This window comes from Emys orbicularis, chromosome 13 (genome assembly GCF_028017835.1).
Source record: "Emys orbicularis isolate rEmyOrb1 chromosome 13, rEmyOrb1.hap1, whole genome shotgun sequence".
NCBI classification, from domain to species: Eukaryota; Metazoa; Chordata; order Testudines; family Emydidae; genus Emys; species Emys orbicularis.
The window spans coordinates 23,884,221-23,908,057 of record NC_088695.1 but is presented as its reverse complement, the minus strand read 5'-3'; the positions used below and the strand labels follow the sequence as shown (position 1 = coordinate 23,908,057).

The window sequence follows — 23,837 nt, the reverse complement described above, 5'->3', positions numbered from 1 at the left end:
GGAATGGTGTCCCTAGCCTCTGTTTGCCAGAAGCTGGGAATGAGCAACAGGGCATGGATCACTTGATGATTACCTGTTCTGTTCATTCCCTCTGGGGCATCTGGTACTGGCCACTGTCGGAAGACAGGATACTGGGCTAGATGGACCCTTGGTCTGACCCAGTAGGGCCATTCTTATGTTCTTAAGGGGATTCATGTCAGAATCGCCTCTGAAGACTGCACTGATTGTGAGGGGATGCAGGACTCACTGGCTGAGAAGGGACATATGCAGGCGAGAGGGTCAAATTTCCCATTTTAGTCTGTTCAGGAAACTGCCAATTTGAAATTGTTTTTGTGAATTTATTGATCCATCCAGTGTAACTCTTATCATGTTAATCCAATATATGTTGAAGGATAATAATAAATAAAACCAGGATATCTAGTCTATATGGGAACATCCTGTCTCTAAGGAAAGATACTGTAACAGAGTACTTACTTGAAAGGAGCTCATTGTTAATTGAATGAAGACTCTTATATGTCTTGACAATCCTTCAACTTGTTCATCAGTGATGAAGGTAAAGACAAACTCATGGATCCCCAGTAAAGGTATTAACACCAGAGTAGATCTTGCCAATCTTAAAAATAAAGTGTTTGAATATTATATTTCTTAACATCCTTGATGTGAAGCTGAATATCCAACTATGGAGAAATAACTACACTAGTAGGTCCCTCAGCAGGGCCGGCTCCAGGCACCAGGCAACCAAGCTGGTGCTTGGGGCGGCACCTGGAGGGGGGCGGCGCGGCGCTCGGGCCGCCGGGGAGAGCGGGGCCACAGCCGGGCTCGCCGCCCTCCCCCCGGCGCTCTGGCCGCCCTCCCCCCCCGCGCCCTCCCCCCGGCTACTGGGGGGAGAGCGGCGAGCCCCTACCGGGGCTCGCCGCCCTGCGCTCTGGCCGCCGGGGGGAGAGCCGAGCCCCAGCCGGGGCTCGCCGCCCTCTCCCCGCCCTGCCCCCGGCGCTCTAGGCGCCGGGGCTCGCCATCCTGCCCCCGGCGCTCTGGCCGCCGAGGGGGGGGGGGGAGCCGAGCCCCCGCCGGGGCTCGCCGCCCTCCTCCCAGGGCTCCGGCCGCCCTCCCCTCCGGCGCCCTCCCCCCGGCCGCCGGGGGGAGAGCGGAGCCCCCGCCGGGGCTCGCCGCCCTCCCCCCCAGCGCCCTGCCCCCGGCCGCCGGGGGGAGAGCGGAGCCCCCGCCGGGGCTCGCCACCCTCGCCCCGGGGCTCCGGCCGCCCTCCCCCCGGCGGGAGAGCGGAGCCCCCGCCGGGGCTCGCCGCCCTCCTCCCAGGGCTCCGGCTGCCCTCCCCCCGGCGGGAGAGCGGAGCCCCCGCCGGGGCTCGCTGCCCCCCCCGGGTTCCGCCCCCCCCCATGGGGGGGGGGGGCGGCCGGAGGCTTTTTTGCCTGGGGCGGCAAAAAAGCCAGAGCCGGCCCTGTCCCTCAGGGCTCCAGTTTGGGGCTGATATAAGAACTTCACTAATGATCTGGAGGAGAAAATAGCAGGTACTGGGGGACTGCATCTACAATAAAAGATATATCAGGAAAAAGAAACCAAAAGCAAATGAGACAGAGGTGAGATTAGATTTAGGGAACTGGCAAATACCTATTAGAATAGTGGTTCTCAAACTTTTGTACTGGTGACCCCTTTCACATAGCAAGCCTCTGAGTGCGACCCCCTTTATAAATTAAAAACACTTTTTAATATATTTAACACCATTATAAATGCTGGAGGCAAAGCGGGGTTTGGGGTGGAGGCTGACAGCTCGCAACCCCCCATGTAATAACCTCGCAACCCCCTGAGGGGTCCCAACCCCCAGTTTGCGAACCCCTATATTAGAAGAATGTTATCTGAAAAGTGATGTGAAAGGAAGGGTTTGGGGGTGGGTTGTAGTGAGGAATTAGGGATAGCAAACTGGCCACAGAGGCCAACATTATCAAACTATTACAGTTAGGCAGTTAACTACAGTACACCTAAATATAAACGCTCCTAAATATTGGCCTCTTTCTAGAGGTGCTAAGCAATGTTCCCTCTACTTTTTTTCATCCATGTGCTGAATGAATTTTGTTATGTGCACCAAATTATTGAGGTAATGTGCGGATGTGTGCCACCAATAGAAACAAAAAACCTAGATATCATATATTTTTATAAAGTTACCATAGAGATAATTACTTCAGCCAGGACAGGTTAGACATTTTAGAACTCACTACTAAAAGAATTAAATTTAAGCGTAAAAGAGAAATCAAAATTATGAAATGCATAGACCAGTCAAAAAACTCAAATAACAGCACTTTGAAAGAATAAAATTACAGAGAATATATGTGCATTGCAGGAAGTATCAAGAAGTAACAACTACAACAACAATAATACAAGTATGTGTTGGGAGGTGAGTGTGAAAGAGAGTATTTGTGTCTGTGTCACACACAGTGTGTATGTGTGCCAGAGAGACACACAGTGTGTGTGTGTGAGACAGACACAAAGTAAGTGTGTGTGTGTGAGACAGAGATAGGGTACAGGGGTGGGGGGCCGGGGGAGAGGGACACCCTGACATCAACAACCCTACTCCTCTCCCCCACTCTGCATAGCAAGCAGGAGGCTCCTGGGAGCAGCTCCAAGGCAGAGGGCAGGAGCAGCGTGGCAGTGCAGGGAGGGGCACTTGACGTGTGCGGCACTTGATAGCCTACTGGGTGGCTGCGCGGCTGCGCAGCTTAGAGGGAACTTAGGTGCTGAGCACTCACAGCTCCCATTCACTTCATTTAGCAACTCTGAAAATCAGACAACTTTTATTTAGGTGCATTAAGAGATATGCAGATGCCTCGCCTTAGGTATCCATGTTTGAAAATGTGACCAGAGTTATTTGGCTTAGAAGAGGGGGTCCTGTCAAAGTCTCCACACTTCCATGAGCTCGCCACACAATGCTCTTTGGGACTCCTCCTTTTTAGATTGTTAGCTCTGTATGGTGAGGACTGTCATTTTCTATATATTTGTACAGCGCCCAGTACAATGGAGTCCTGTTCATGGTTGGCCTCTAAGTGCTAATGCAATATAAATGTTAAATCATATGGAAGGAGGGGATATTAGAAGAACATTATTAAGGCTGCAAAGTCAAGCACTCAGAAAGTAGGAAATGCCAGAATTAAGGCTGCCTGTGCAACAATAATTTGCCCCCCTTTTGCATATACATTATGGTACAGTCTTTATATGATCACATACTATGTTTTTCACAGGACCCCTGTGCACTGAATGGGAGAGAGATCCTCTGGGGAAAAAAATGTTATCGTGTAATTAAATATGATATTATAATGCACAAGGAGCCAAACTTAAGATTGCACAGTCACCCTTATTTCTGGTATTTCCTTACTTTTAATGCTTGACTTTGTAACCTTAATGTTATTTTAATGTAGATAGTTTTAATATAATTGTCTAGGTTTTTATGAAAGCAAACTGAAAAAAACAGACATTACATCAAGTGGAACCATACTGACCCCCCAGATGGATCTCAGCAGGGTTGAAGACTTTAGAGCCACAGCACAGACTTCTGACAGTCCAGTTAATGGAGTAACTAGTAGCAGTAGAAAGCTGGTATCCCTCTATGTGACACACACACTGTTGGTGGGTTTCACAGAGGAATGCTGGACTCTGGTTTCAGTTCCAGGTTTAGCAAGAGAACATGTTGTAGTGGTTACAGATGTTTCTGCCCCCTGTCCAATCTGCCCTGACTTTCCTTACTATTAACCCCCTCAGCCTCCAACTGCCTCCTTTCCCCTTGACTCTTCACAATTATGCATTTGTGTCAGGCTGATTCCTCCCTCTCCAGTGACAGCCTGGGAGAGACCATCTTGCTGCTTTCACTTCCATTGCCTGGTGCCACAGCAGCCCTTGGCGGCTGGTAGGAACAATTTCAGGAATAGTACTGCTCAACCATTGAAACTCGGAGTGGGAGCATGCTCATTCACACAGTGGAGATAGCGTATGCTCAGTCAGGTTGCACGTATGTGCTGTGAAGGGCTTCAGCATGCCCAGTGCAGATGGAATCTTCAGAGAATAATGCTGCAAATTTCTCACAACTTCTACTGAGCATATGAAAACTGAAGCTTTTCAGAGACTCATAATTTTGTCAAAATAGGGCAGATTTTTTCAGGGACAGCAAAAGTCACCTTTATGACCTTGACTTCCATAACAAATGCTGTGACTTTTGAATTTTCAAAAAAGTCATGGTCTTTGTCAGCCGACCAGACTTCTGATGAACAAGATTCTACATGAATTTTGACAAGTTTGGTTCTACGTATGTCCAGTGTAGCAGTATGGCTTTTTAAATTATTTTAAAATATGATCTGAATATTATTAAATGTATTTAAACAATATTTAGTGTAAAATACAGGCTATTTTGCAGTTTTCCTAAGGTCAAGAATGACTTGCCTCTGAAATCCCCATAACAAATTTTTCTATTATGGGCCATAACTTTTCCTGTTTTCTACCATAACTGTTTCATTTGAATTTTTTTCAAGACAGCACCATGATTTTTCCTATTCCCCCCCCCCCCCCGGGACAACCAGACAGACTCATATAACCTCACCCAAACTATCACCTGTTTACAATGCAGCCCTATCTCTTCCCTTAATTTTATCAGGAGCAACACATTTGTTCCTGCTTGTTATATTTCTGGAGCCAGCAGAGAAGGCAGACACAGAGGGAGCTGATGGACAATCACCTGTCTGTTGTGCTTCCTTTATTGCTCTGGGTGCAAAACTGAAACTGACATGAAAGTGAGGCTTTGCACTGGGGAGTGAGGAGTGCTCAAACATTTAAAGAGCCAGGACATCATATTCCTCCATCCTACTTTATAAAACTTTCCAAACACACATACATTATCATATACATGGCTAACAAGAAACACTATATCAAATAAAAGTCATGTGTTGACAACCTGGAATAGCAACTCACTAACTAAATAACTTATATGTTCAGGTGCACAACTGGTTTTTGCACTCTCTTGGGATAACATGGTGATGGTGACGTGGCCGTGTCTTGACCAGCAAGAATAGTCAATGGTAAGAAATCAACTAAGACCACTACATTATCGAAATTAGGAGTTGTAATGGAAGGACGTTTGATTGCAGGAACAGAAAGTCCTACTGGGACATCCACAGACTCTGGTACTAGCCGAGGCTGCAACTGGTCCATATGTTTTTTCCATAAAATACCATTGGATAGTTTTACCACAAATGAAAAAGGTCCTGTGCATTTTACAAGTTAACCAGGTACTCATTTCACTCCACAACTGCGGTTGCAAGTCCACACCAAGTCTCCAACTTGAAAAGAATGATGACAAGTCTCACATTGTCAATCAACTTGCACAGCTTGGAATTTGGCTACACATGACTAAGGCTGCGAGTTTGTCACAGAGGTCACAGAAGTCATGGATTCTGTGACTTTCCATGACCTCTGTGACTTCTGCAGTGGCTGGAGTGCCTGGCCCTGGGGCCACTTGAGGAGCTCAGGCAGCCTTTGGGCCAGTGGCACCAGCCGCTGCTGGAGCAGTCTCGGGACAACCCCCCCCCCACCAGCAGCAGGAGTTGGGATGTGGGAAGGGGCTCAGGGCTAGGGGATGGGGTGTGGGAGGGGGTGGGAGTTCCCGACAAATGGGAGCTGCGGAGCTGGCGCTTGGGGCAGAGGCAGTGTGCAGAGCTGCCTGGCCTCACCTCCACCTAGGAGCTGAGGGAGGGGGATGTCACCACTTGTGGGGAGGCATGGAGCCAGGTACGGAGCCTGCCAGCCCTGCCAATCCCCCCCTGGGGTCCTGGGCTGCGCACCGCCACCTGTCTCCACACAGCACAAGTGGGGGTCCCAGGCCGCCCCTCCAGCACCCATGGCGCCCCCAGGCTGCCCCCTCAGCACCTGCGGTGCCCCCTAGGCCAACCCCCCAAGCACCCATGGCATCCCCAGGCTGCCCCTACCCCCAAGATTTAGTTAGGGGTATATAGTACAAGTCATGGACAGGTCACAGGCCGTGAATTTTTGTTTACTGCCCGTGACCTGTCCATGACTTTTACTAAAAATACCCATGACTAAAACATAGCCTTATACATGAGGCAATTTCAAAACATAGCAGGTTCCAACAGGTTCACAAAGATGGTTTCAAGAAAAGAGTTGCAGGTGATTACTGTGTAGTATCATGTGGTGTGTTCCTGTAGACAAGCCAGAAATTGTCCAGTTTCTGCTGATGACTCAGAATAAACTTGTTAGCTTTTAAGGCATGCTTAAGTGTTTGTACAAAGCGTTCCACTAGTCCGTTTGTAGCAGGATGGTAAGGAGCTGAGCGTATGTGCTGAATTCCATTTAAAGCTAGAAACTGCTGAAATTCTTCAGAACAGAATTGAGGTCCATTGTCACTCATTAACTGTAACGGTAATTAAAAATGGCTAAACAAGGTACGAAGATGTCCAATGGTCTTAGCAGCTGTATAGAAGTCATTCTGAAAACTTTGGGCCATCCTGAATTGGCATTTACTATGACTAAAAACATATAACCATCTAAAGGTCCAGCACAATCCACATGAATACATGTCCAAGGAGTCTGAGGCCATGACTAAGGATGTAGATGAGCTGGGCCAGCAGCATGCCGAATTTGTTGACATGTGGTACTACACTTCACCTTCCTCTCAATGTCTTTGTTAGTCCCTGGCCACCAGACATGCCTCTGGGCTATGACCTTCATCCATACAATGCCAAAATGACCTTTGAGAAGAGCTTCCAAAATCTTAGATTGAAGTGATTTTGGAATGATCACTCACATTCCCCATAATATGCAACTGTGATTCACAGATAATTCATGTTGATATGACATGAACTGTATAAACCGGGGATTCTTATGATCCAACACTGTACCCTGTAGTACCATCCCTTTCCTTTGAGAGAGCATGTCACGCATAGTGATGAACTCCCTTCAGTCCCTTCAGAATCTCATCCATGGATTTCTGGAACAGGGCAGGTGCCAATGTGATTCCAAAAGGCAACCTGTTGTAATAAAATAAGCCTTTATGTGTGTTGATTGTGAGATATTTGTGAGATGCCAGAACAATCTCCATTTGTAGGTATGCATTGAGAAAATCCAATTTACTGAAACACTGTCCACCACTAAGAGTAGCAAACAAATCCGCAATATAAGGTAGTGGATATGGGTCTGCACATAAAACTGGACTCAGTGTCACTTTGAAATCTCCACAAATTTGGACTGAGCTTTTGGTTGGACCCAGGCTTTTCTGGGCTGCGTGTGAGGAATTAGCTTTATTATTTATCATAAAAACATAAGAATAGCCATACTGGGTCAGACCAAAGGTCTATCTAGCCCAGTATCCTGTCTTCCAACAGTGGCCAATGCCAGGTGCTTCAGAGGGAATGAACAGAACAGGTAATCAGCAAGTGATCCACTCCCTGTCGCCCATTCCCAGCTTCTGGCAAACAGAGGCTAGGGACATCATCACTGCCCATCCTGGCTAATAGCCATTGATGGACCTATCGTCCATGAATGTATCTAGTTCCTTTTTGAACCCTGTTATAGTCTTGGCATTCACAACATCTTCTGGCAAAGAGTTCCACAGGTTGATTGTGCATTGTGTGAAGAAATACTTCCTTTTATTTGTTTTAAACCTGCTGTCTAGGTGACCCCTAGTTCTTGCGTTATGAGGAGTAAATAACACTTCCTTATTTACTTTTTCCACACCCATCATGATTTTATAGACCTCTATCATATCCCCCTTAGTCGTCTCTTTTCCAAGCTGAAAAGTCCCAGTCTTATTAATCTCTCCTCATATGGAAGCTGTTCCACACCCCTAATCATTTTTGTTGCCCTTTTCTGAACCTTTTTCAATTCCAATATATCTTTTTTTGAGCTGGGGCAATCACATCTGCATGCAGTATTCAAGATGTGGGTGTACCATGGATTTATACAGAGGCAATACGATATTTTCTGACTTATTATCTATCCTTTTCTTAATGATTCCCAACATTTTGTTTGCTTTTTTGACTGCTGCTGCACATTGAGTGGATGTTTTCAGAGAACTATCCACAATGACTCCAAGATCTCTTTCTTGAGTGGTAACAACTAGTTTAGACACCATCATTTTGGGATTATGTTTTCCAACGTGCATTACTGCTAATAAAAGTTCATTGTTCAAGACTAAAGCTTGACAAGAGAATGGTACAGATATGGCTCCTTGAGGATAAGTATGAGACTATTTATAGCCTGTGGTTGTGGAATACACATGTACTAGTGTACACAAGTGCCCACAACATATTCATGGTTGCTAATAACCTTTCCATGCCTTGCAGCAGGGAATTGCCAACTTTATAGGGGTTCTTCAGCTCCTCCTCTGGATCTGCAGGGAAATCCCCATTTGTTTAACTGTCCTTCCCTATTCCCCCACCTCCTAGGGAAAGACAACCAGTCAGAAATGCTTCATGTGCTGAAGGACCATCTGGAGTTCCCTTCCCTCTGCAAATATAGGCTGGAGCACTCGAGAAATCCTCCTGCCTCATGTGCTCAGGGGAAAATTGGGAACAACAGCTCCCTGTCATTCTGCGACTCTGTCTGGAGCTGCCTGCCCCCCAACCTGGGTAGGGGAGTCGAGTGCTATCACTAGACCTTGGAAAAGGTGATGAAGAGGTCCCAGGCACACAATGGGACAGGGCAGCAGAATCAGCTGTGGGGCTCTGCAAAATGGTAGGGGGGATGAATTAATGGTGTGTGTGGAGGAAGCGAGATAGAGCAAAATGAATTGATGTTTGGTGTGTGGGGAGAACTATTAGTTGGTCCATGAAAGGGAAGGGCAAACTGAATTGTGTGTGAGAGGGAAGAGAGTGTGTGTGGGAAGGGAGAGAGTGTGTGTGGAGACAAGAGGGATGGTTAGTAGGGAGCCAGAATTTGAAGCTCCCTTGATTCATCTAAAACTTAGTTTCTAAGTTTTGGGGGGTTTTGTTGTTGTTGTTTTTTTAACAAAAATTCAGAGCTGCTCCTGTGCTGTGGTCTCTGTCATGGAACAAGGCAACACTCACAACAGACTCAGGTTCAGCTGGAGCAGCATCAGGCTTTATTCTGAGAACACCTAGTGAATTAGGAGCCAGGCAGCCATTGTATTGAGCTAACACTGACTGGCATTTGATGAGTTCTTACATAGTAGGTGAGGGAGGCCTCTGGTGAATGAAGACCAATAGGGGGTAAGTTATACTAATTCAGTTATAACCTCTCCACAGGCTGCATTTACACTTCCCTTAAGGATGCCTTCCAGGCATCTTGGGTCTGGACTTAGCGGGGTAGGTTTGATGAAATTCCCTAATCTTATCAGGGGCATGGATATGACTGGTGGGTTCCTGTCACTGGTTAACCAGCCCATAATCCTCCCAATCCACAAGGTACCTCATTTTCCCCCAGACTATCTAGAGTCAAGGATCCTTTGTACATGAATTTTTTCATTGCCTTGGATGATAAGTGGTGAAGGTGGAGGCTTGACTCATCCAGGAAAGGGATTGCCAGTTTATGACTTTAACAGCAAAACGCAGAAGACCAGATGTACTCTCATTGAGCCAGGCTGAAACAGTTTGACCATGATAGGGTTGATTTGCTGGATGATTTGCTGGACCCAGGTGTTCATGATCTAGTTTATGTGAGGGATGAATGGAGGTGAAGTTTCATGATGATAACCATACCCAGTCAGCAATGATGAAATGAAGAGCTTCCCTACAGTGTCAGTCTATGCAATATTTGTAGACACTTTTGACTGAGTTGAGATGTTTTCTCAGTTCCTCTTGGGTCACAGTGGACGAGAAGCTGGATATGAGTCAACAGTGTGCTCTTGTTGCCAAGAAGGCTAACGGCATTTTGGGCTGTATAAGTAGGGGCATTGCCAGCAGATCGAGGGACGTGATCGTTCCCCTTTATTCGACATTGGTGAGGCCTCATCTGGAGTACTGTGTCCAGTTTTGGGCCCCACACTACAAGAAGGATGTGGAAAAATTGGAAAGAGTCCAGCGGAGGGCAACAAAAATGATTAGGGGTCTGGAGCGCATGACTTATGAGGAGAGGCTGAGGGAACTGGGATTGTTTAGTCTCCAGAAGAGAAGAATGAGGGGGGATTTGATAGCAGCCTTCAAGTACCTGAAGGGGGGTTCCAAAGAGGATGGAACTCGGCTGTTCTCAATGGTGGCAGATGACAGAACAAGGAGCAATGGTCTCAAGTTGCAGTGGGGGAGGTCTAGGTTGGATATTAGGAAACACTATTTCACTAGGAGGGTGGTGAAGCACTGGAATGCGTTACCTAGGGAGGTGGTGGAGTCTCCTTCCTTGGAGGTTTTTAAGGCCCGGCTTGACAAAGCCCTGGCTGGGATGATTTAGTTGGGAATTGGTCCTGCTTTGAGCAGGGGGTTGGACTAGATGATCTCCTGAGGTCCCTTCCAACCCTGATATTCTATGATTCTATGATTCTATGATACCCCTCTGATACTTGATGAAACAATGAAGATATTGTTCAATTATTTGGTTAACCTGTTTGATCTGCCCATAAGTCTTAGGATAGTAGGCAGAGGAATTATATAGTTTAACATTCAGCAATTTAAAAAGTTCTTGACACAAATGGGGAACAAATTGTGAGGCCTGGTCAGTGATGATGCTAGATAGTAACCCATGGAGTTTGAAGACACAAGTAAAAATGACCCAGGCTGTCCCTAAGCAGGGGAAACTATGGGACATGGGATAAAGTGGGATATTTTAGTAAGGTGATAGGTGATAACTAAGATGGTTCTACTGATCTTTAAGCTGGGTAGGTCAATGATAAAATCTATGGCGATGGATAACGAGGGCTGGCATGAGATCCCCGAGGTGTTTCAGATGGGGGTGGGAGGTGGGGCAGTCTTTGTTCAAGAGCAAATATTGCAGGATTTAATATATAACTTGATGAAAGGTTGCATCTTTGGCCACAAAAATATAGAGAAACTAGTCTATGTGTTTTAAAGTGGCCAAAGTCGGCAGCTAAAGGAGAATCATGGCAAAGTTTAAACACTTCAAGCCACAGGTGGCCTTGTGGGACATAGATATGGCCCTTGAAATAAAGGAAGCTGGGGTTAGGAAGTTGGTCACTGGCAGCATTCTGAGTCATTAGATAACAAGGATCAGATGAAGGGCAGCAAATTCCTATGTACTAAAGCATTGGCAAAATTACAGTATATAAGGATTATAGAATATTCTTGAGTTCTTTCTCCTAGTATTCCCCCTTAAGACATAGTGTGGTAAGCTTGCTGGGTTCTGGGTGTCTGAATATATGTCAAAATGAAGTAAAATCTGGAAAAAAATAAAGACCACTGGTTTTGATTCAGGGTTTTCACGGCATGTTCCAAAATGTTGTGATCTGTATATACCTGGACCAGAAATTGGGTGCACATGGAGTCGATTCTGGGTCCATGTTGTTCTGATTGCCACTTTGAACATGTTTGCCTCAACTTAAAGGGTTTCACCAGATCTGAGCACCAGAATAGGTGTTGACAAAAAATTATCCATTAAGTGGTCTAAAAAGACTGAGTTGCCCATGTCCAGGCTAATCAGGTATTCTTCTGGAGCAGTGCAATCACAGAGGACACCAGTCTTACAAAATCCTTAATAAAAATTGGTAAAAATTTGCAAATTCAAGGAAATGTTCAACTTCACACACATTTCGTCTCTGAACGACCAAAAGGCATCACCAGATACTCAAAATGACCATACCACGTCTAAAACATGCACTTCCATTCATCACCTTTGTGAATTTGAACCAAATTATAAGTGCCTCAAAGGCTTGGTAAACAGCATTGTGGAGCACAATCTGTCAAATAACTCAGTAATAAAAAACAAGGCGTATCTATTCCTAATGGTGATTCAACTCAAGGCATGATAATTGATGCAAACACATAGTCAGACATCTTTCTTCTTCACAAATAATATAGGAATACTGGACAGAGAGGTCAACGGATAGATGAAATTTTTTTGCAAGATTTTCTTGAAGTTGTTTCTGAAGAGCCTTGAGCTCTTGTTCCAGCAGCGTGTACATTCACCCAATGGGATCTTGGCTCCTGGTTGGAGATCAATAGGACAATTGTAAGGGTGATGAGGTGGTAGAATGTCCACATTCTTTTATCAAACATGTTTGCTAGATCTTAGTATTTTGCTGGGACCACAGGGACTGGGTTGGGATCTTTGGCCCTAACTATTCCAACAACATGGTCTGGATGGGCATTGGTTGGTAGTACCTTAATTGTTACCACAGTTATGGACATCAAAAGTGTTTGAAGCACTACGTTGATGTTGGCTAATGTGTTGGGAACAATGCACAATAGACCTAGTTGTGTCGCCTTCTGGGGTTTTGGTACTTGGTCCCACAAGGCACAACTGTCAGAAGTAACTTGACTTGAAACGCGCTTCTTGTGCCCTCCATGAAATATGTGGATCATTCAGTGTAAATCAAGTAATACTGAGGACAATCGGAAAATGCAGCAATTTGACTAAGGTGACTTCATCGTGATCCTGAATCATGACTTCAAGATGGGTGGTCTCTTGGTTAACCAGGCCTGAAGAAAGCAGGGAACCATCAATGGACTCAACATAATCAGGAGCAGGCTTACATTAAATTGGGACTTTATGTCCATGAAATTACTGGATGCACCAGAGTTAACAAGTGTGCGTTGTATAGGATTGGACACTGGAGGTTCCTAAGCTTATGCTAGGTTTGAATTTCAAGGGACAGGTAGCCAGAAAGTGGCCAGACCCACCACAGTATGACAAAGACCATTTTGGTGACAATGCTTCTTCTCTTGACCAGTGAGATGAGTTCAAGTTGTGTCAACCCACATAGTTTCAATCACGATTAGCTTGTGATGCCTGCAGAAATATCATCACATAGAAACAAGTTTGCTGGAATGAACTCTTTCTCTCCTGATGTCATTCAAATAAGCAGACATCAATCCAGATGCATAAATTGACAAAGGAGAATAGAGTCACTCATGGTTTCATCCAGGCCAACTCATCCTTATCAGGTGTCAAAAGTGGGCAGTGTAGTCCGAAATGGACCAGCAACCCTGTTTTATGGAGTGAAGGGAGGCTTTGGCTACGAGTGTAGTTTGGGTCATCAAATATAGTTAAGAAAACACAGATGAAATCATCAAAGTTACTCAGCATGGGACTGTACTGCTCCAGCAGCAGCAATACATAATTCAGAGCTTCTCTGGTCAGTAGGCTATTTATAAGCCCTACCTTGGTCTAGTCTGTAGGGTATATAAGCAGCCAGAGCAGATAAAGTAGATGGCATTGATTCAGGAAATCACAAAATTTCTATCTGTCATGAACAAATTTACACAGCACTGGGATTTAGGGCCCCTATCAGATGGTACTGGGGATTGAGAAGCCTGGAGAGCAGTATTCTGTACCTGTAGTTGCAACATTTGGTTCTGGAAGCTTTGGAGGTTATATCAGCCACAGGTATGTTAGTGTTTTGCATTCCCTAGTAGAAATCACGAAGGGAGGAGATGGGTTAGTCAGTGGTCTGCTCAAACTGTCATGGAACAGATAACACTCACAATCGACACAGGTTCAGCCGAATCAGTGTCAGGCTTTATTCCAAGAACACAACACAGCACCTAATGGATAAGAAACCAGGCAGCTGTTGCGTTGCGTAGTCAGACTGGCACTCGCTGAGTTCTTATATAGCCAATGTGGGTGGCCGCTGGAGGGCAGCAACCACTAGTGGGTAAGCTATACTAATACAATTACAAGCCCTGCACAGACTGCATGAATTCCTTACAGTCTCATATGCCAAGTAGTGCACAGCCTAGATCTGTACCTGGATTGGAACCCTCCCCAGAAAAGCTCAGCCAGCTGTAGGAAGTGATGGCGGTGATTCAGTAGGTGGCGCTCTGAGTCCTTCCCTCTGAGTCCTTACTGATCCCCAATACCACAGCATGGCACTAGGGCATGCTAAGGGATGCAGGTGACTCTGAAGGGGTTGCCCTGCCCACCCCCCAGCCCCTCCAGGACCCGGGCTTAAGTCTTGAGCCCCCCAGATGTGAGAAGCTTCAGGGGGTGATGTATGTTTTGAAAGAGGCATAAAAATGGGGTCCTAACCACTTATCACTAAAGATCCCTTATCACTTACTGCAAAACAAAGTGTGGTTACAGCTAGAACTGGTACCTACATTCAACCTCCCTACATTTCCTCTAGAGTTTCAGTTGGCAAGTCATTATTCTTCCCTTCCTCTCCTAAGACACTTTACTTGATCAGAATGGCTGCCATGTCTTACCACTTTGGTGGCTGTGTATAATTATATATCCTGCGTAGCACTTTAGGAACTTTCTGAAGGAAAGGCGCCATGGTAATACAAATGACTAGTAGCACTTTGATATTTATCACATACCTGTATTTGTAATCATGAAAGCTCATATGCCGGGCTTTGAGTTTGGAAATTAACAACTTTAGAATTTTTAGGAAGATGCAGAAATTAACCTTAAAAGAAAATATATATTGATTAGTTACAGTAAATGTCACTATACAGTAATATACATTCAATATATTATATAATACAATATAATATATATTCAGATATATATAATATACATCTGAAAAACTAAAAGAACATGAAAGTTGTAACATCAAGCAGTCACAAGTTAGGAAATGTCAGAATTATGTTTGCCTGTGCAACCTTCATTCTTCACCCTTGTGCGTATGTATTATGAGACAATCTTTAGATATACTATCACATTTTAGTTTTTCCACATGATCCCTGCCTCATTCAGTGAATGGGCAGTTATTCAATGTTTATTTTTATCATCTTCTTGCAATGTGTGGCCCCAAAGCCTCATTTAATACACACCACCAAAACCCTGAATTCAGTACAGAATTATTAGTTTCCTCATGGAGTTTTCTTTGATATTCATCATCATACTGTCTATGAAATGAGTAGGTGGTAGTATCCCAATTTTACATGTGGGAAATTGAGGCAGAGAGATATTAAGACCAAAATTGTCAGAAGTATCCACTAATTTCAGGTGCCCAACTTGAGACACCTAAGATCAGAGTTTTCAGAGTCCTTAGCATTATATAGCAATTTATACGTTCAAAGCACAGCTCCCACTGATTTCAACTGCAGGTGAGAGTACTCAGCACTTGGGCAAATCTGGCCCTAAGGGCTCAAGATGGGCACCCGGAAAAAGAAACAATTAGTGACCAGTTGTGAAAATGTTGGTTTAAACGACTTGCTAGCACCACACAGGAACTGTGTGGCAGAGGCAGGGATAGAATCCAATTCTCCAGGGTTGCATTCAACATCCTTAACCAGCAAACCATTCTTTCTCTTCCTGAAGCCCCCTGCCTCATTCACCACACCCAGGAGCGCCGCCAGCTTTTCTGCCGCCCTAGGCGGCGGAAGATCCCGCCCCGAAATGCCGCCCCCCCACAGAGGTGGCAGAAGGTCCCGCCGCTGAAATACCGCCGCGGTCGCCGCCCTCCAAATTGTAGCGCCCTAGGCGACCGCCTAGGTCGCCTAATGGGTTGCGCCGGCCCTGACCACACCACTTCCAATTTCTGCAACAAATGAGACAGGGGTCCTATGGACAACAGCCTCTTTCACTACACTACTCTGATTCATCCCCAGGGCAGAGCCATCCTGTGCACTGAATGAGGCAGGAAAAAAAATGTGCTCATGTAATTAAAGGTGGTATAGGCAACCTTAATTCTGGAATTTCCTAGATTTAAGTGCTTGACTATATAACCATAACGTTCTTTTACCATAGTTTTTTGTGTGTAATTTACTAGGTTTTTAAAAAGCAAACTGAAAAGACAAAGTTCCATATTGTGGAGCTATACTGACATCCACATGGTTCATCAGCAGTAGGGTTCATAAAAAAAGCCACTCTTTTGATAGGAAATTGGTTTTTTAACTAAATAATTTTTTTTGCAAAAATTGTCTGCTTTCCACAGAAATTATCGATGTTTTATCAGAAAAGAGAATGCCTGAAAACCAAAATATTTCAGATTTTGATATTTCAATGAAAGTCTGAATTTTCCTCAGAAAATTTAAATGAAAAGAACAAAAATGTTTTGTTGAAATTTCTCTCAGAAACAAAACCCTTTTTCTAACTGACTAATCAGCAGGTTTGGAATGTTTAGATCCACTACACAGACTGCTGCCACTTGAGCTAACAGCGTAACCGATACTTGTAGCAGGTTGTCATCCTCTATGTGGACCAGCCACTAGAGGTTGAGGAGACAAATACTTTGCCAGTGGGTTTCACAGTTGTTTGCTGACATCAGAGGGATGTAGAGACTCAAGACTACAGGCTTCAGTTTCAGGATTTGGAGGGGAGTGGATCCTTCTGCTCCTCTGCTCCCTTTCTGTTTCTATCCACTTCTCCCAACTTGGCTCCTGCTACCCTTCCCTCAGCTTTTATCCACCCCAATTCTGCCCCCATCTGTTGCTATCCACCTCACCCCTGGCTCCTGTCCCTCTTCCTTCTTTCCTCCTATCCACCCTGTCACCCTTCCCCCTAACAGTCTTGGAAGTATCTGCTCTCCCTTTTTGCAGCCTCCCCTGACCTTGGCATTTCCAGTGTGGGCTGCCCCAGTTGGGGATTGGTCCTGCTTTGAGCAGGGGGTTGGACTAGATGACCTCCTGAGGTCCCTTCCAACCCTGATAGTCTATGATTCTATGATTTTATGCCTATAGGCAGTTTTTTGTGGTTAGCATAACTGACAAAATAGAGTGTAGGTGGGGATCCTGGGTCACATTTGCTTGCCTGCCCATCATGAGAGAACAAACAACTGACCTCAAGTTAATAGGTACACCTCATGTTTTTAACATTGTGACATTTTGATATAAAAGTGTTGGGATTGTTTGCAAATTTTGTTGCTAAGCAGTTAGATTGACACATAATTAATTGACATTAATTGTGTAGGTATTGGAAGCATAAATATAGCTTGCCAAATTTCCCACATGGAAAAAGATGGGCTGATGTTGCCTACGTCCATGTGAGCCAAACAACCTCAGGGTATAAAAGATTTAGAACTTTCCTTGATTCTTTGGGTGCATCCAGTTCTAGAACAGCACATTGCCTGATCTGGGACCAGTCTCCTGATGTGCTCCAGACTGTTTTCTTCTCTTTGTTTTCCATGGCTTCAAAGGGGGTGTAAGCAGTATGATACCTTTTTGTTTAACAGCAATTATTTTGTGCAATTACTTATCCTGTTTAATTATATTAATGAGTGGGAATGACTAAAGCATTTGTTTGGATCTGTTGTGAATCACACCAAAATCTGAAAACAATCTGTGTAACCTATTCTTGGGAAGAACCTGTGATAATCAACAAACTACATACAGTCAATAACAGTGAATTACACCTTTTTAACTGACCAGGTTACACAGTATTCAAATATGTGAGCAAATATTCACCATGTCCACTGAAGGTTGGACAAGAAGTAATCAGTTTAATCTGAAGCAAGGGGGATGTTGGTTAGATATCAGGAAAAACTTTCTAACTATAAGGATAGTTAAGTACTGGGATAGGCCTCCAAGGGAGGGTGTGGAATCTCTGTTTGTGACCCAAAAACCTCTTGATGTCAACAGGCAGGGGCACCAGGGTTACTGGGATCCCCTGGGTTGACCAAAAGAATGTCATGTAAGGTCTCTACTAAAAGCCTGTGTTACACTGGTCATCATAACCATTGTGAGATATATGTATGGAAGACATGTGAGGAGTTATGAATATATACTGAAAATTATGTTCTCTAGGCCTTGTAGTTAAAGGTAGATCATTCAGAGGTATTGTGTGCCTAATAACAGAAAACTCTTAGCAGACTGCTAATGAAGCTTGCGGGGACTTCAGAAGGAAATTAATAGGAAAAGGTAACCAGTGGTGGGGGGACCCTGTTTAAAAGTGAAGACCAAAGGTCTGGGCTAGTATGTCTGGAGGTTCAGAGAGATACCCTGGCATCATTCAGTCTGTGAAGACAAGCTGCCAGCAGGATTGATTTTATGAACAGGGCTGAACACTCTAGGAAAAGGACTTGGGATAAACTATCCTATAAAAGACAGGGGGATGTCCTGTGAGTTAAGTTTAGGCTCTGGAAATATGTGATGATTTTGTTTTATATGTAACCATTTGTTTACAATATTCTTAATTTCAATAACTTGAATCTGTTCTTTGATAAAAAACTTATTCTTGTTTTCACTATAAATATATCTAACTGCAGTTTGTGTTTAGCGGAGTGGTGATCCTAAGTTAAACTAGTATGCTCATGTGTACTTCTCCTTTGGGAGCAGTGAATCTGAGAGCTTTCTGAGTGTTCTATGGAACGGGGGCTGGGCACCCCAGAGGGACACCCGGAGAACTCGGGGATTGGTATATGCCTGTTGCTAACGTGTACAGAGCGAGCGAGGCCTGGGGAGGCAGGGGAGGCAGTGCCTGTGTTGCCAGATGCTGGTGGAGTCAGGGAGCTGATCCACAGCAGGTGCAGACAAAGCTACCTCACACTAACGGCAGGTGATGGTCAGGTGCCTCACAACCCTGGGTAGACCAGGGAAACATCATGGTGGCATAGTCAGCAGGACTTACACCCAGTTAGCTGGTTAGCTAAGGATGACACTCTAGGCACTTATATACCAATAATATAGATACTGAGAGATTCTCAAGTGAGGAGGTTGGGAACAGATAAAAAAGGGTACAATTTATTGTTTTCTGTTTATTTTGAGTAAGGAAATATAGCAGCAGGAAAGGCAGAATGAGCATGGAGGCATATCCTAGGTACACCAAGAATAAATTAGAAGAGTTGGGTTCAGAGCACTGCTTAGTTGCTGCCAGAAAAAATGTGGAAGGGTTAAAAGCCCCACTTGTTGACTCTGACAAGCAACAAGAAGGGCAGCTGAATTCCCCTAAAGACTAAGAAAAGTCCTAAAGACTTAGAAAACCAGCCTGGCACCATTCTCAGTGAGACAGCTATTAAGTTAGAGCTGGCCAGGTCGGAGGTAGCAAAGGTGCAGAAAGAACAAGAATTCCAGATGTGGGCAGCCAAAGAGGAGTGGGAGGCAGAAAAGCAAAGGCAGGAGACAGAAGAAGCAGCCCTAGAAGCAGCCCTCCAAAGAGCACCAGAGCTAAAAGACAAAAAGCATGAAACCTAAGAAGCAGAAGGCCAAGAAAAAGAGAGAGAGTCAGCATGCCCTTAACGAGAGGCGATATATCGATCCCCGACATACCCTGAGACAAAGGAATGGGTGCTCTGCTTAATCTGCACTTAAACAGTAAACAGAGTCATCAAGCATGAAGGGAAACAAAAGAAGCTCCAACAGGTGAGGAAAAGTAGCAGAGAACATTGTTCCCTATAGACTCTTTGTCTTCTGAATCTCAGCTGGAAATGTTTTTCCAAGAGGGGAACTGACACTGTACAAAGGAGGGGAAAACACCCCATGACATCCTCCTTCTCTCCCTGCCCATCACTTTTACAGCACCAGAAGAGAAAAAGGAAGCATTCATTGAACTGGAGAATGGGTCTTGACCTCAGAAGTTTGGTCAATGAGACAGATGAAAGCATATGATGAGAAACTTTGCTTGAATCTGATATATTTTGTTAGCCAGGCACCAGTAGCATTTTAACTTTATTTTCTCATAAACTTTTCTGACTTTTAAGCACATCCTAATAAGCACAGCTGGCTAGTAATAGGCTGTCTAATTTGCCACACTGTGTGATTGGTTAGAAGGAAAGGTCAGCAGATTGGCTCTTAAGTGCAGCAGCAATTAAGCATCTGGTCAAAGCATTTGCCTATGGCTGTGATAACTCCTACACTTGCTTGTTCCAGCCCTAACCCTGCCTTGCCTCACTCCAGGTAACCTAGTTCTGATCTTTGGCTCTGACCCTTGGGTCTGGTGTCCGGCCTCTGATTTTGGGTCTGACCCTGCGCTCCAATTCCTGGCTACGAACACCTGCTCTGACCATTAGGCCTGATACCTGCTCTAGGCATGACTGCCCATGTCCCAGTCACTGACACCTACTCTCCAAATTGACTGGTAAAACTTTACAAGTATTTAATTATATGGATATGAGTGAGTCTATGAAATATGTCCAATTCAAGGAGTATGCATCAAAAAGGTTTCAAATTACTCCAGAGGCATATCGCTTCAAATTCAGAAACCTCAAAAAAGTTGATAAATTAGCTCATGGGGAATGTGTGCATAAAATGGTGGATTATTTAAGAAAATAGATAAAAAGTAAGGGGGCAGAATCTCATGACAAGTTAGTAGATCTAATTGCTCAGGAGCAGTTCTTTGAGGTCATAGAATAGAATCATGGAACCGTAGGATTAGAAGGGACTGCAGAGGTCATCTGGTCTAACCCCCTGCCATGATGCAGGATTTGTTGTGTCTAAATCATCCAAGACAGATGGCTATCCAGCCTCTTTTTGGAAACCTCCAGTGAAGGAGCTTCCATGACTTCCCTAGGCATCTGTTCCATTGTCCTACTGTTCTTAAAGTTAGGACGTTTTTCATTTAAAACTGCTGTGCTGTAGTTTGAACCAATTGCCTCTTGTCCTGCCCTGTGTGGCAAGAGAGAACAACTTCTTTCCATCTTTTTTATGGCAGCTTTTCAAGTATTTGAAGATGGCTATCATGTCCCCACGTGATGGGGTGTACAAACCCCACACTAAGCAACAAGGGGTTAAGGGATTATTTTGGGATCAGCCAGCCCCACCCTGCCACACCTGCAGCAAATGCTCCATCTGATGGAGGAATTAAAAAGCAGAGAATTAGCTCATTTGGGTGACAGAGTAGGAGGTGAGCAGGCCTGTAGCCCACAGCTCCAGCAGAGCAGAGGGAAGCCTAAGACTCTGCCATAGCTGCTTAAAGGGACCTTCCCTGAGGGAAGGGAGGTCCCACCCTGGAGACAACCAGAGAGGGAGGTATCCTATGCACCTCGGACATTGGTGACCCCCTCTTACTTATTGTGGTTTGGGTTTCCCCAACAGGGAAAAGCCTTGGACTAAGCTAACCCTGGGGGGGAGGGGTGGACAGAGGAAGAGGCCCAGGGAGGACAGCCTTAAGCAGCCTTAGTTGCCAGACTACTGGTAGCCCAAAGGGCCCTGGGTCGGAGCCCGGTGGAGTGGGAAGGCCTGGACTCCCTTCCCCACAACCCACTTGGCAGTCAGGAGTTACCGCTGTGACCACTAGGCCATACTCCCCAAGTGAGGACCGTTTACACCCCCCCTTATCTCCTCTTTTCCAAACTCCTCTTTTCCAACACCCAATTCCTTCCGTGTTTGCTCATATGGCTTGCATTCCATCCCTTTGATCATCTTTGTCATTCATCTCTGGATCCTTTCAAGTTTCTCTACCTCCTTTCTATACATTGGTGACCAAAATTGGACACAGTACTCCAGCTGAGGTCTAACCAGCACAGAGTAAAGTAGTACTATCACCTCCCTTGACTTTCATGCTATGACTCTGTTAATACAACTCAATATTGTATTTTCTTTTTTTTTGCAGCAGCACTGCATTGTTGACTCATTGTCTTCTCTGAGGAACTGAGAGCTGCTGTATTGGAGAAAACTCCAGAATCAGTGGAAGCAGTTGCAGAAGTAGCTGGCTTGTACATACAAGTGAGACTATTTAGGGAGCATAAGTCCTAAAGGGAAGGGCAAAAACCTGGGGGTTCCTGATTCATTCCTGGAAAAAAGGATGGAGGGGAGAGCAGTAAATCCACAACACACCAGTACCAGTCTCCCCCTAATTACTGGATCCAACCCAAGAGGAAGGTGCAAGAAAGTGTTACTTATATGAGTCCCTTGATCACATGAAAAGGCAGTGCCCTAAGTAAGGGGATCCAAATTCACTCATTGATCTGTGCAGGTTAATGCAGCTACCTTTAGGCAGAGACTTCAGTGGTGGCAGAAAGAGTTCTGGGTAGCTTTATCAGGTGAGACAGACAAGGAATTTATTAAAAAGGCCCAGGTATACAGTAAACTGTGCCTAGTGTGGTGAGACACTGGTACTCAGATTTCCCTGGTCAGGAAAATGATATGGTTCCCAGGGGAGGAGGTAAAACCACTAGCTTCAGGACCATGTAAACCAGGGTGTCTCTGGCCTGCATCAAACCAGAGTGGGGAGGTCTAAGCGGTACTTTTAAAGTGGGAGCATTTAGGAATTTACCAGCTGATGTGTTGGTTGGAAATGACATAATATCATTGCCTAAAGCTGTTAACATTGTGACCTGTAGCTAAAGAGAATATGTCCTTGAGTTTACAGCGGTAATCTCTGACAAGGGAAACGCAGATGATGGGGGAGGAGAAGCTTCTACCCCCTTATTAGCAGAAAATAGCAATGTGCCTTAAAGGAAAGGGGAGGAGGAATCTTCCCCCACCTGTAACAGCTCTCCAGGCAAGCCAGAGCTGAACAGTTTGCTGCAGAGAAAAATGCAGTCCCCTCTCTAGATAGCATAAGGGAAATCGTTCACAATAAGGCCCCAGACACAGTGAACAGGGGAAGGTTCTTTATAGAAGAGGGTAGGCTGTGCCAGAAGGAAATCCTGGAGAACCCTTCAAACAATTTTGATTGTGCCCTCAAAACATTGTGTGGAGTTAATTTCATTAGCCTATGAGTGTGCTTTTGCACATCATTTGGGAACAGAGGACATATGAAATGTTAAAGAAAAAATTGTATTGGACCAATATTCAAAATCAGATAAAGGAATACTGCTGGACTTCTGACTCATGTCAAAAGCAGAGAAAAGCCTGTACGGCACTGCAAGGCTCTCTTGCACCTACTGTCAACAATCAAAGAAGAATTTTGGGGATGGCCATGGATATTATAGGACTGTTAACCCATCCAACCCAAGGGGTAAATAATTATTTATTAGTCATGGTGGATTTTCCCACCAGGTACCCAGAGGCAGTGCCCTGTATAATGTAGAGGCCAAAGCAATGGCTATGTCACTGTTCTCTCCATTTAACAGAGTAGGTTTCCCAAGAGATTTTGTCATATCATGGGTCAAATTTCATATCCCATCTATTTAGTGAGTTATGGAAGCAATTAAAATCCACCCCATATCATCCAGGGATTAACAGTTTAGTTGAGAGGTTCAATGGGACTCTAAAATCTATGTTAAAAATGTATGTCAACAGAAAGGAGAGTGACAGATGTAATGTTACCCTTACTTGTTATTACCTATTTGCTTATTGGGCGGAGCCTCAAGATGCCACAGGGTTTGCCCCATTTGACCTCGTGTATGGTGGAAAAATCAGAGGGCCACTAGATCTCATCAGAGACTCCTGGGAGGGTGGCATTGAGGCAGAGGGGGAACCAGTGGCTGCAAATGTTAGGGAAGATTTAAAGACTATGATGGGAATGCTCACAAAAACTAAGTAGCTCTGAAAGAATGGTGTGACCACAGTACTTGGGACTGATCATTTGATGTGGGGCTGTTGTTACTCCTTGTAAAAATGTACAAAATGCAAAACTTATGGGAGGCTCCTTTTGAGGTCATGGAAAGGGTTAATGTTGCTACCTACTATATACAAAGGGCCTACAGCAAGGTTATTCCACAGACTGTGAATGTAAACAGATTTTAACTAGAAATGTATCTAAGTGCTGTGCATTAAGTGGAGTGGCTATCCTGAGTTAAAACTAATAAGCTGGTGTGTACTATTTCTTTGGGGATAGCAAAGCTGAGACTTCCGAGTCTTCAGTGGATCAGGGGGTGGGCAGTCCAGAAGGAGACTTTGATGATTCAGGGGTTGATGTGTGCCTATTGCTAATCTATACAG

General features: G+C 44.8%; 1 protein-coding gene across 1 annotated transcript in view; it reads right to left on the bottom strand.

Annotated features, from left to right (window-relative positions):
• The window catches only part of GLP2R (glucagon like peptide 2 receptor), a 121,223-nt gene that overhangs the window by 14,840 nt on the left and 82,546 nt on the right, over positions 1 to 23,837 (bottom strand). The window contains exons 10-11 of the mRNA XM_065416110.1: positions 14,451 to 14,539; positions 475 to 613 (exon numbers count right to left, since the gene is read on the bottom strand). Of these exons, the coding sequence (XP_065272182.1) occupies positions 475 to 613; positions 14,451 to 14,539 (228 nt within the window). The remainder of the gene's footprint in view (positions 1 to 474; positions 614 to 14,450; positions 14,540 to 23,837) is intronic.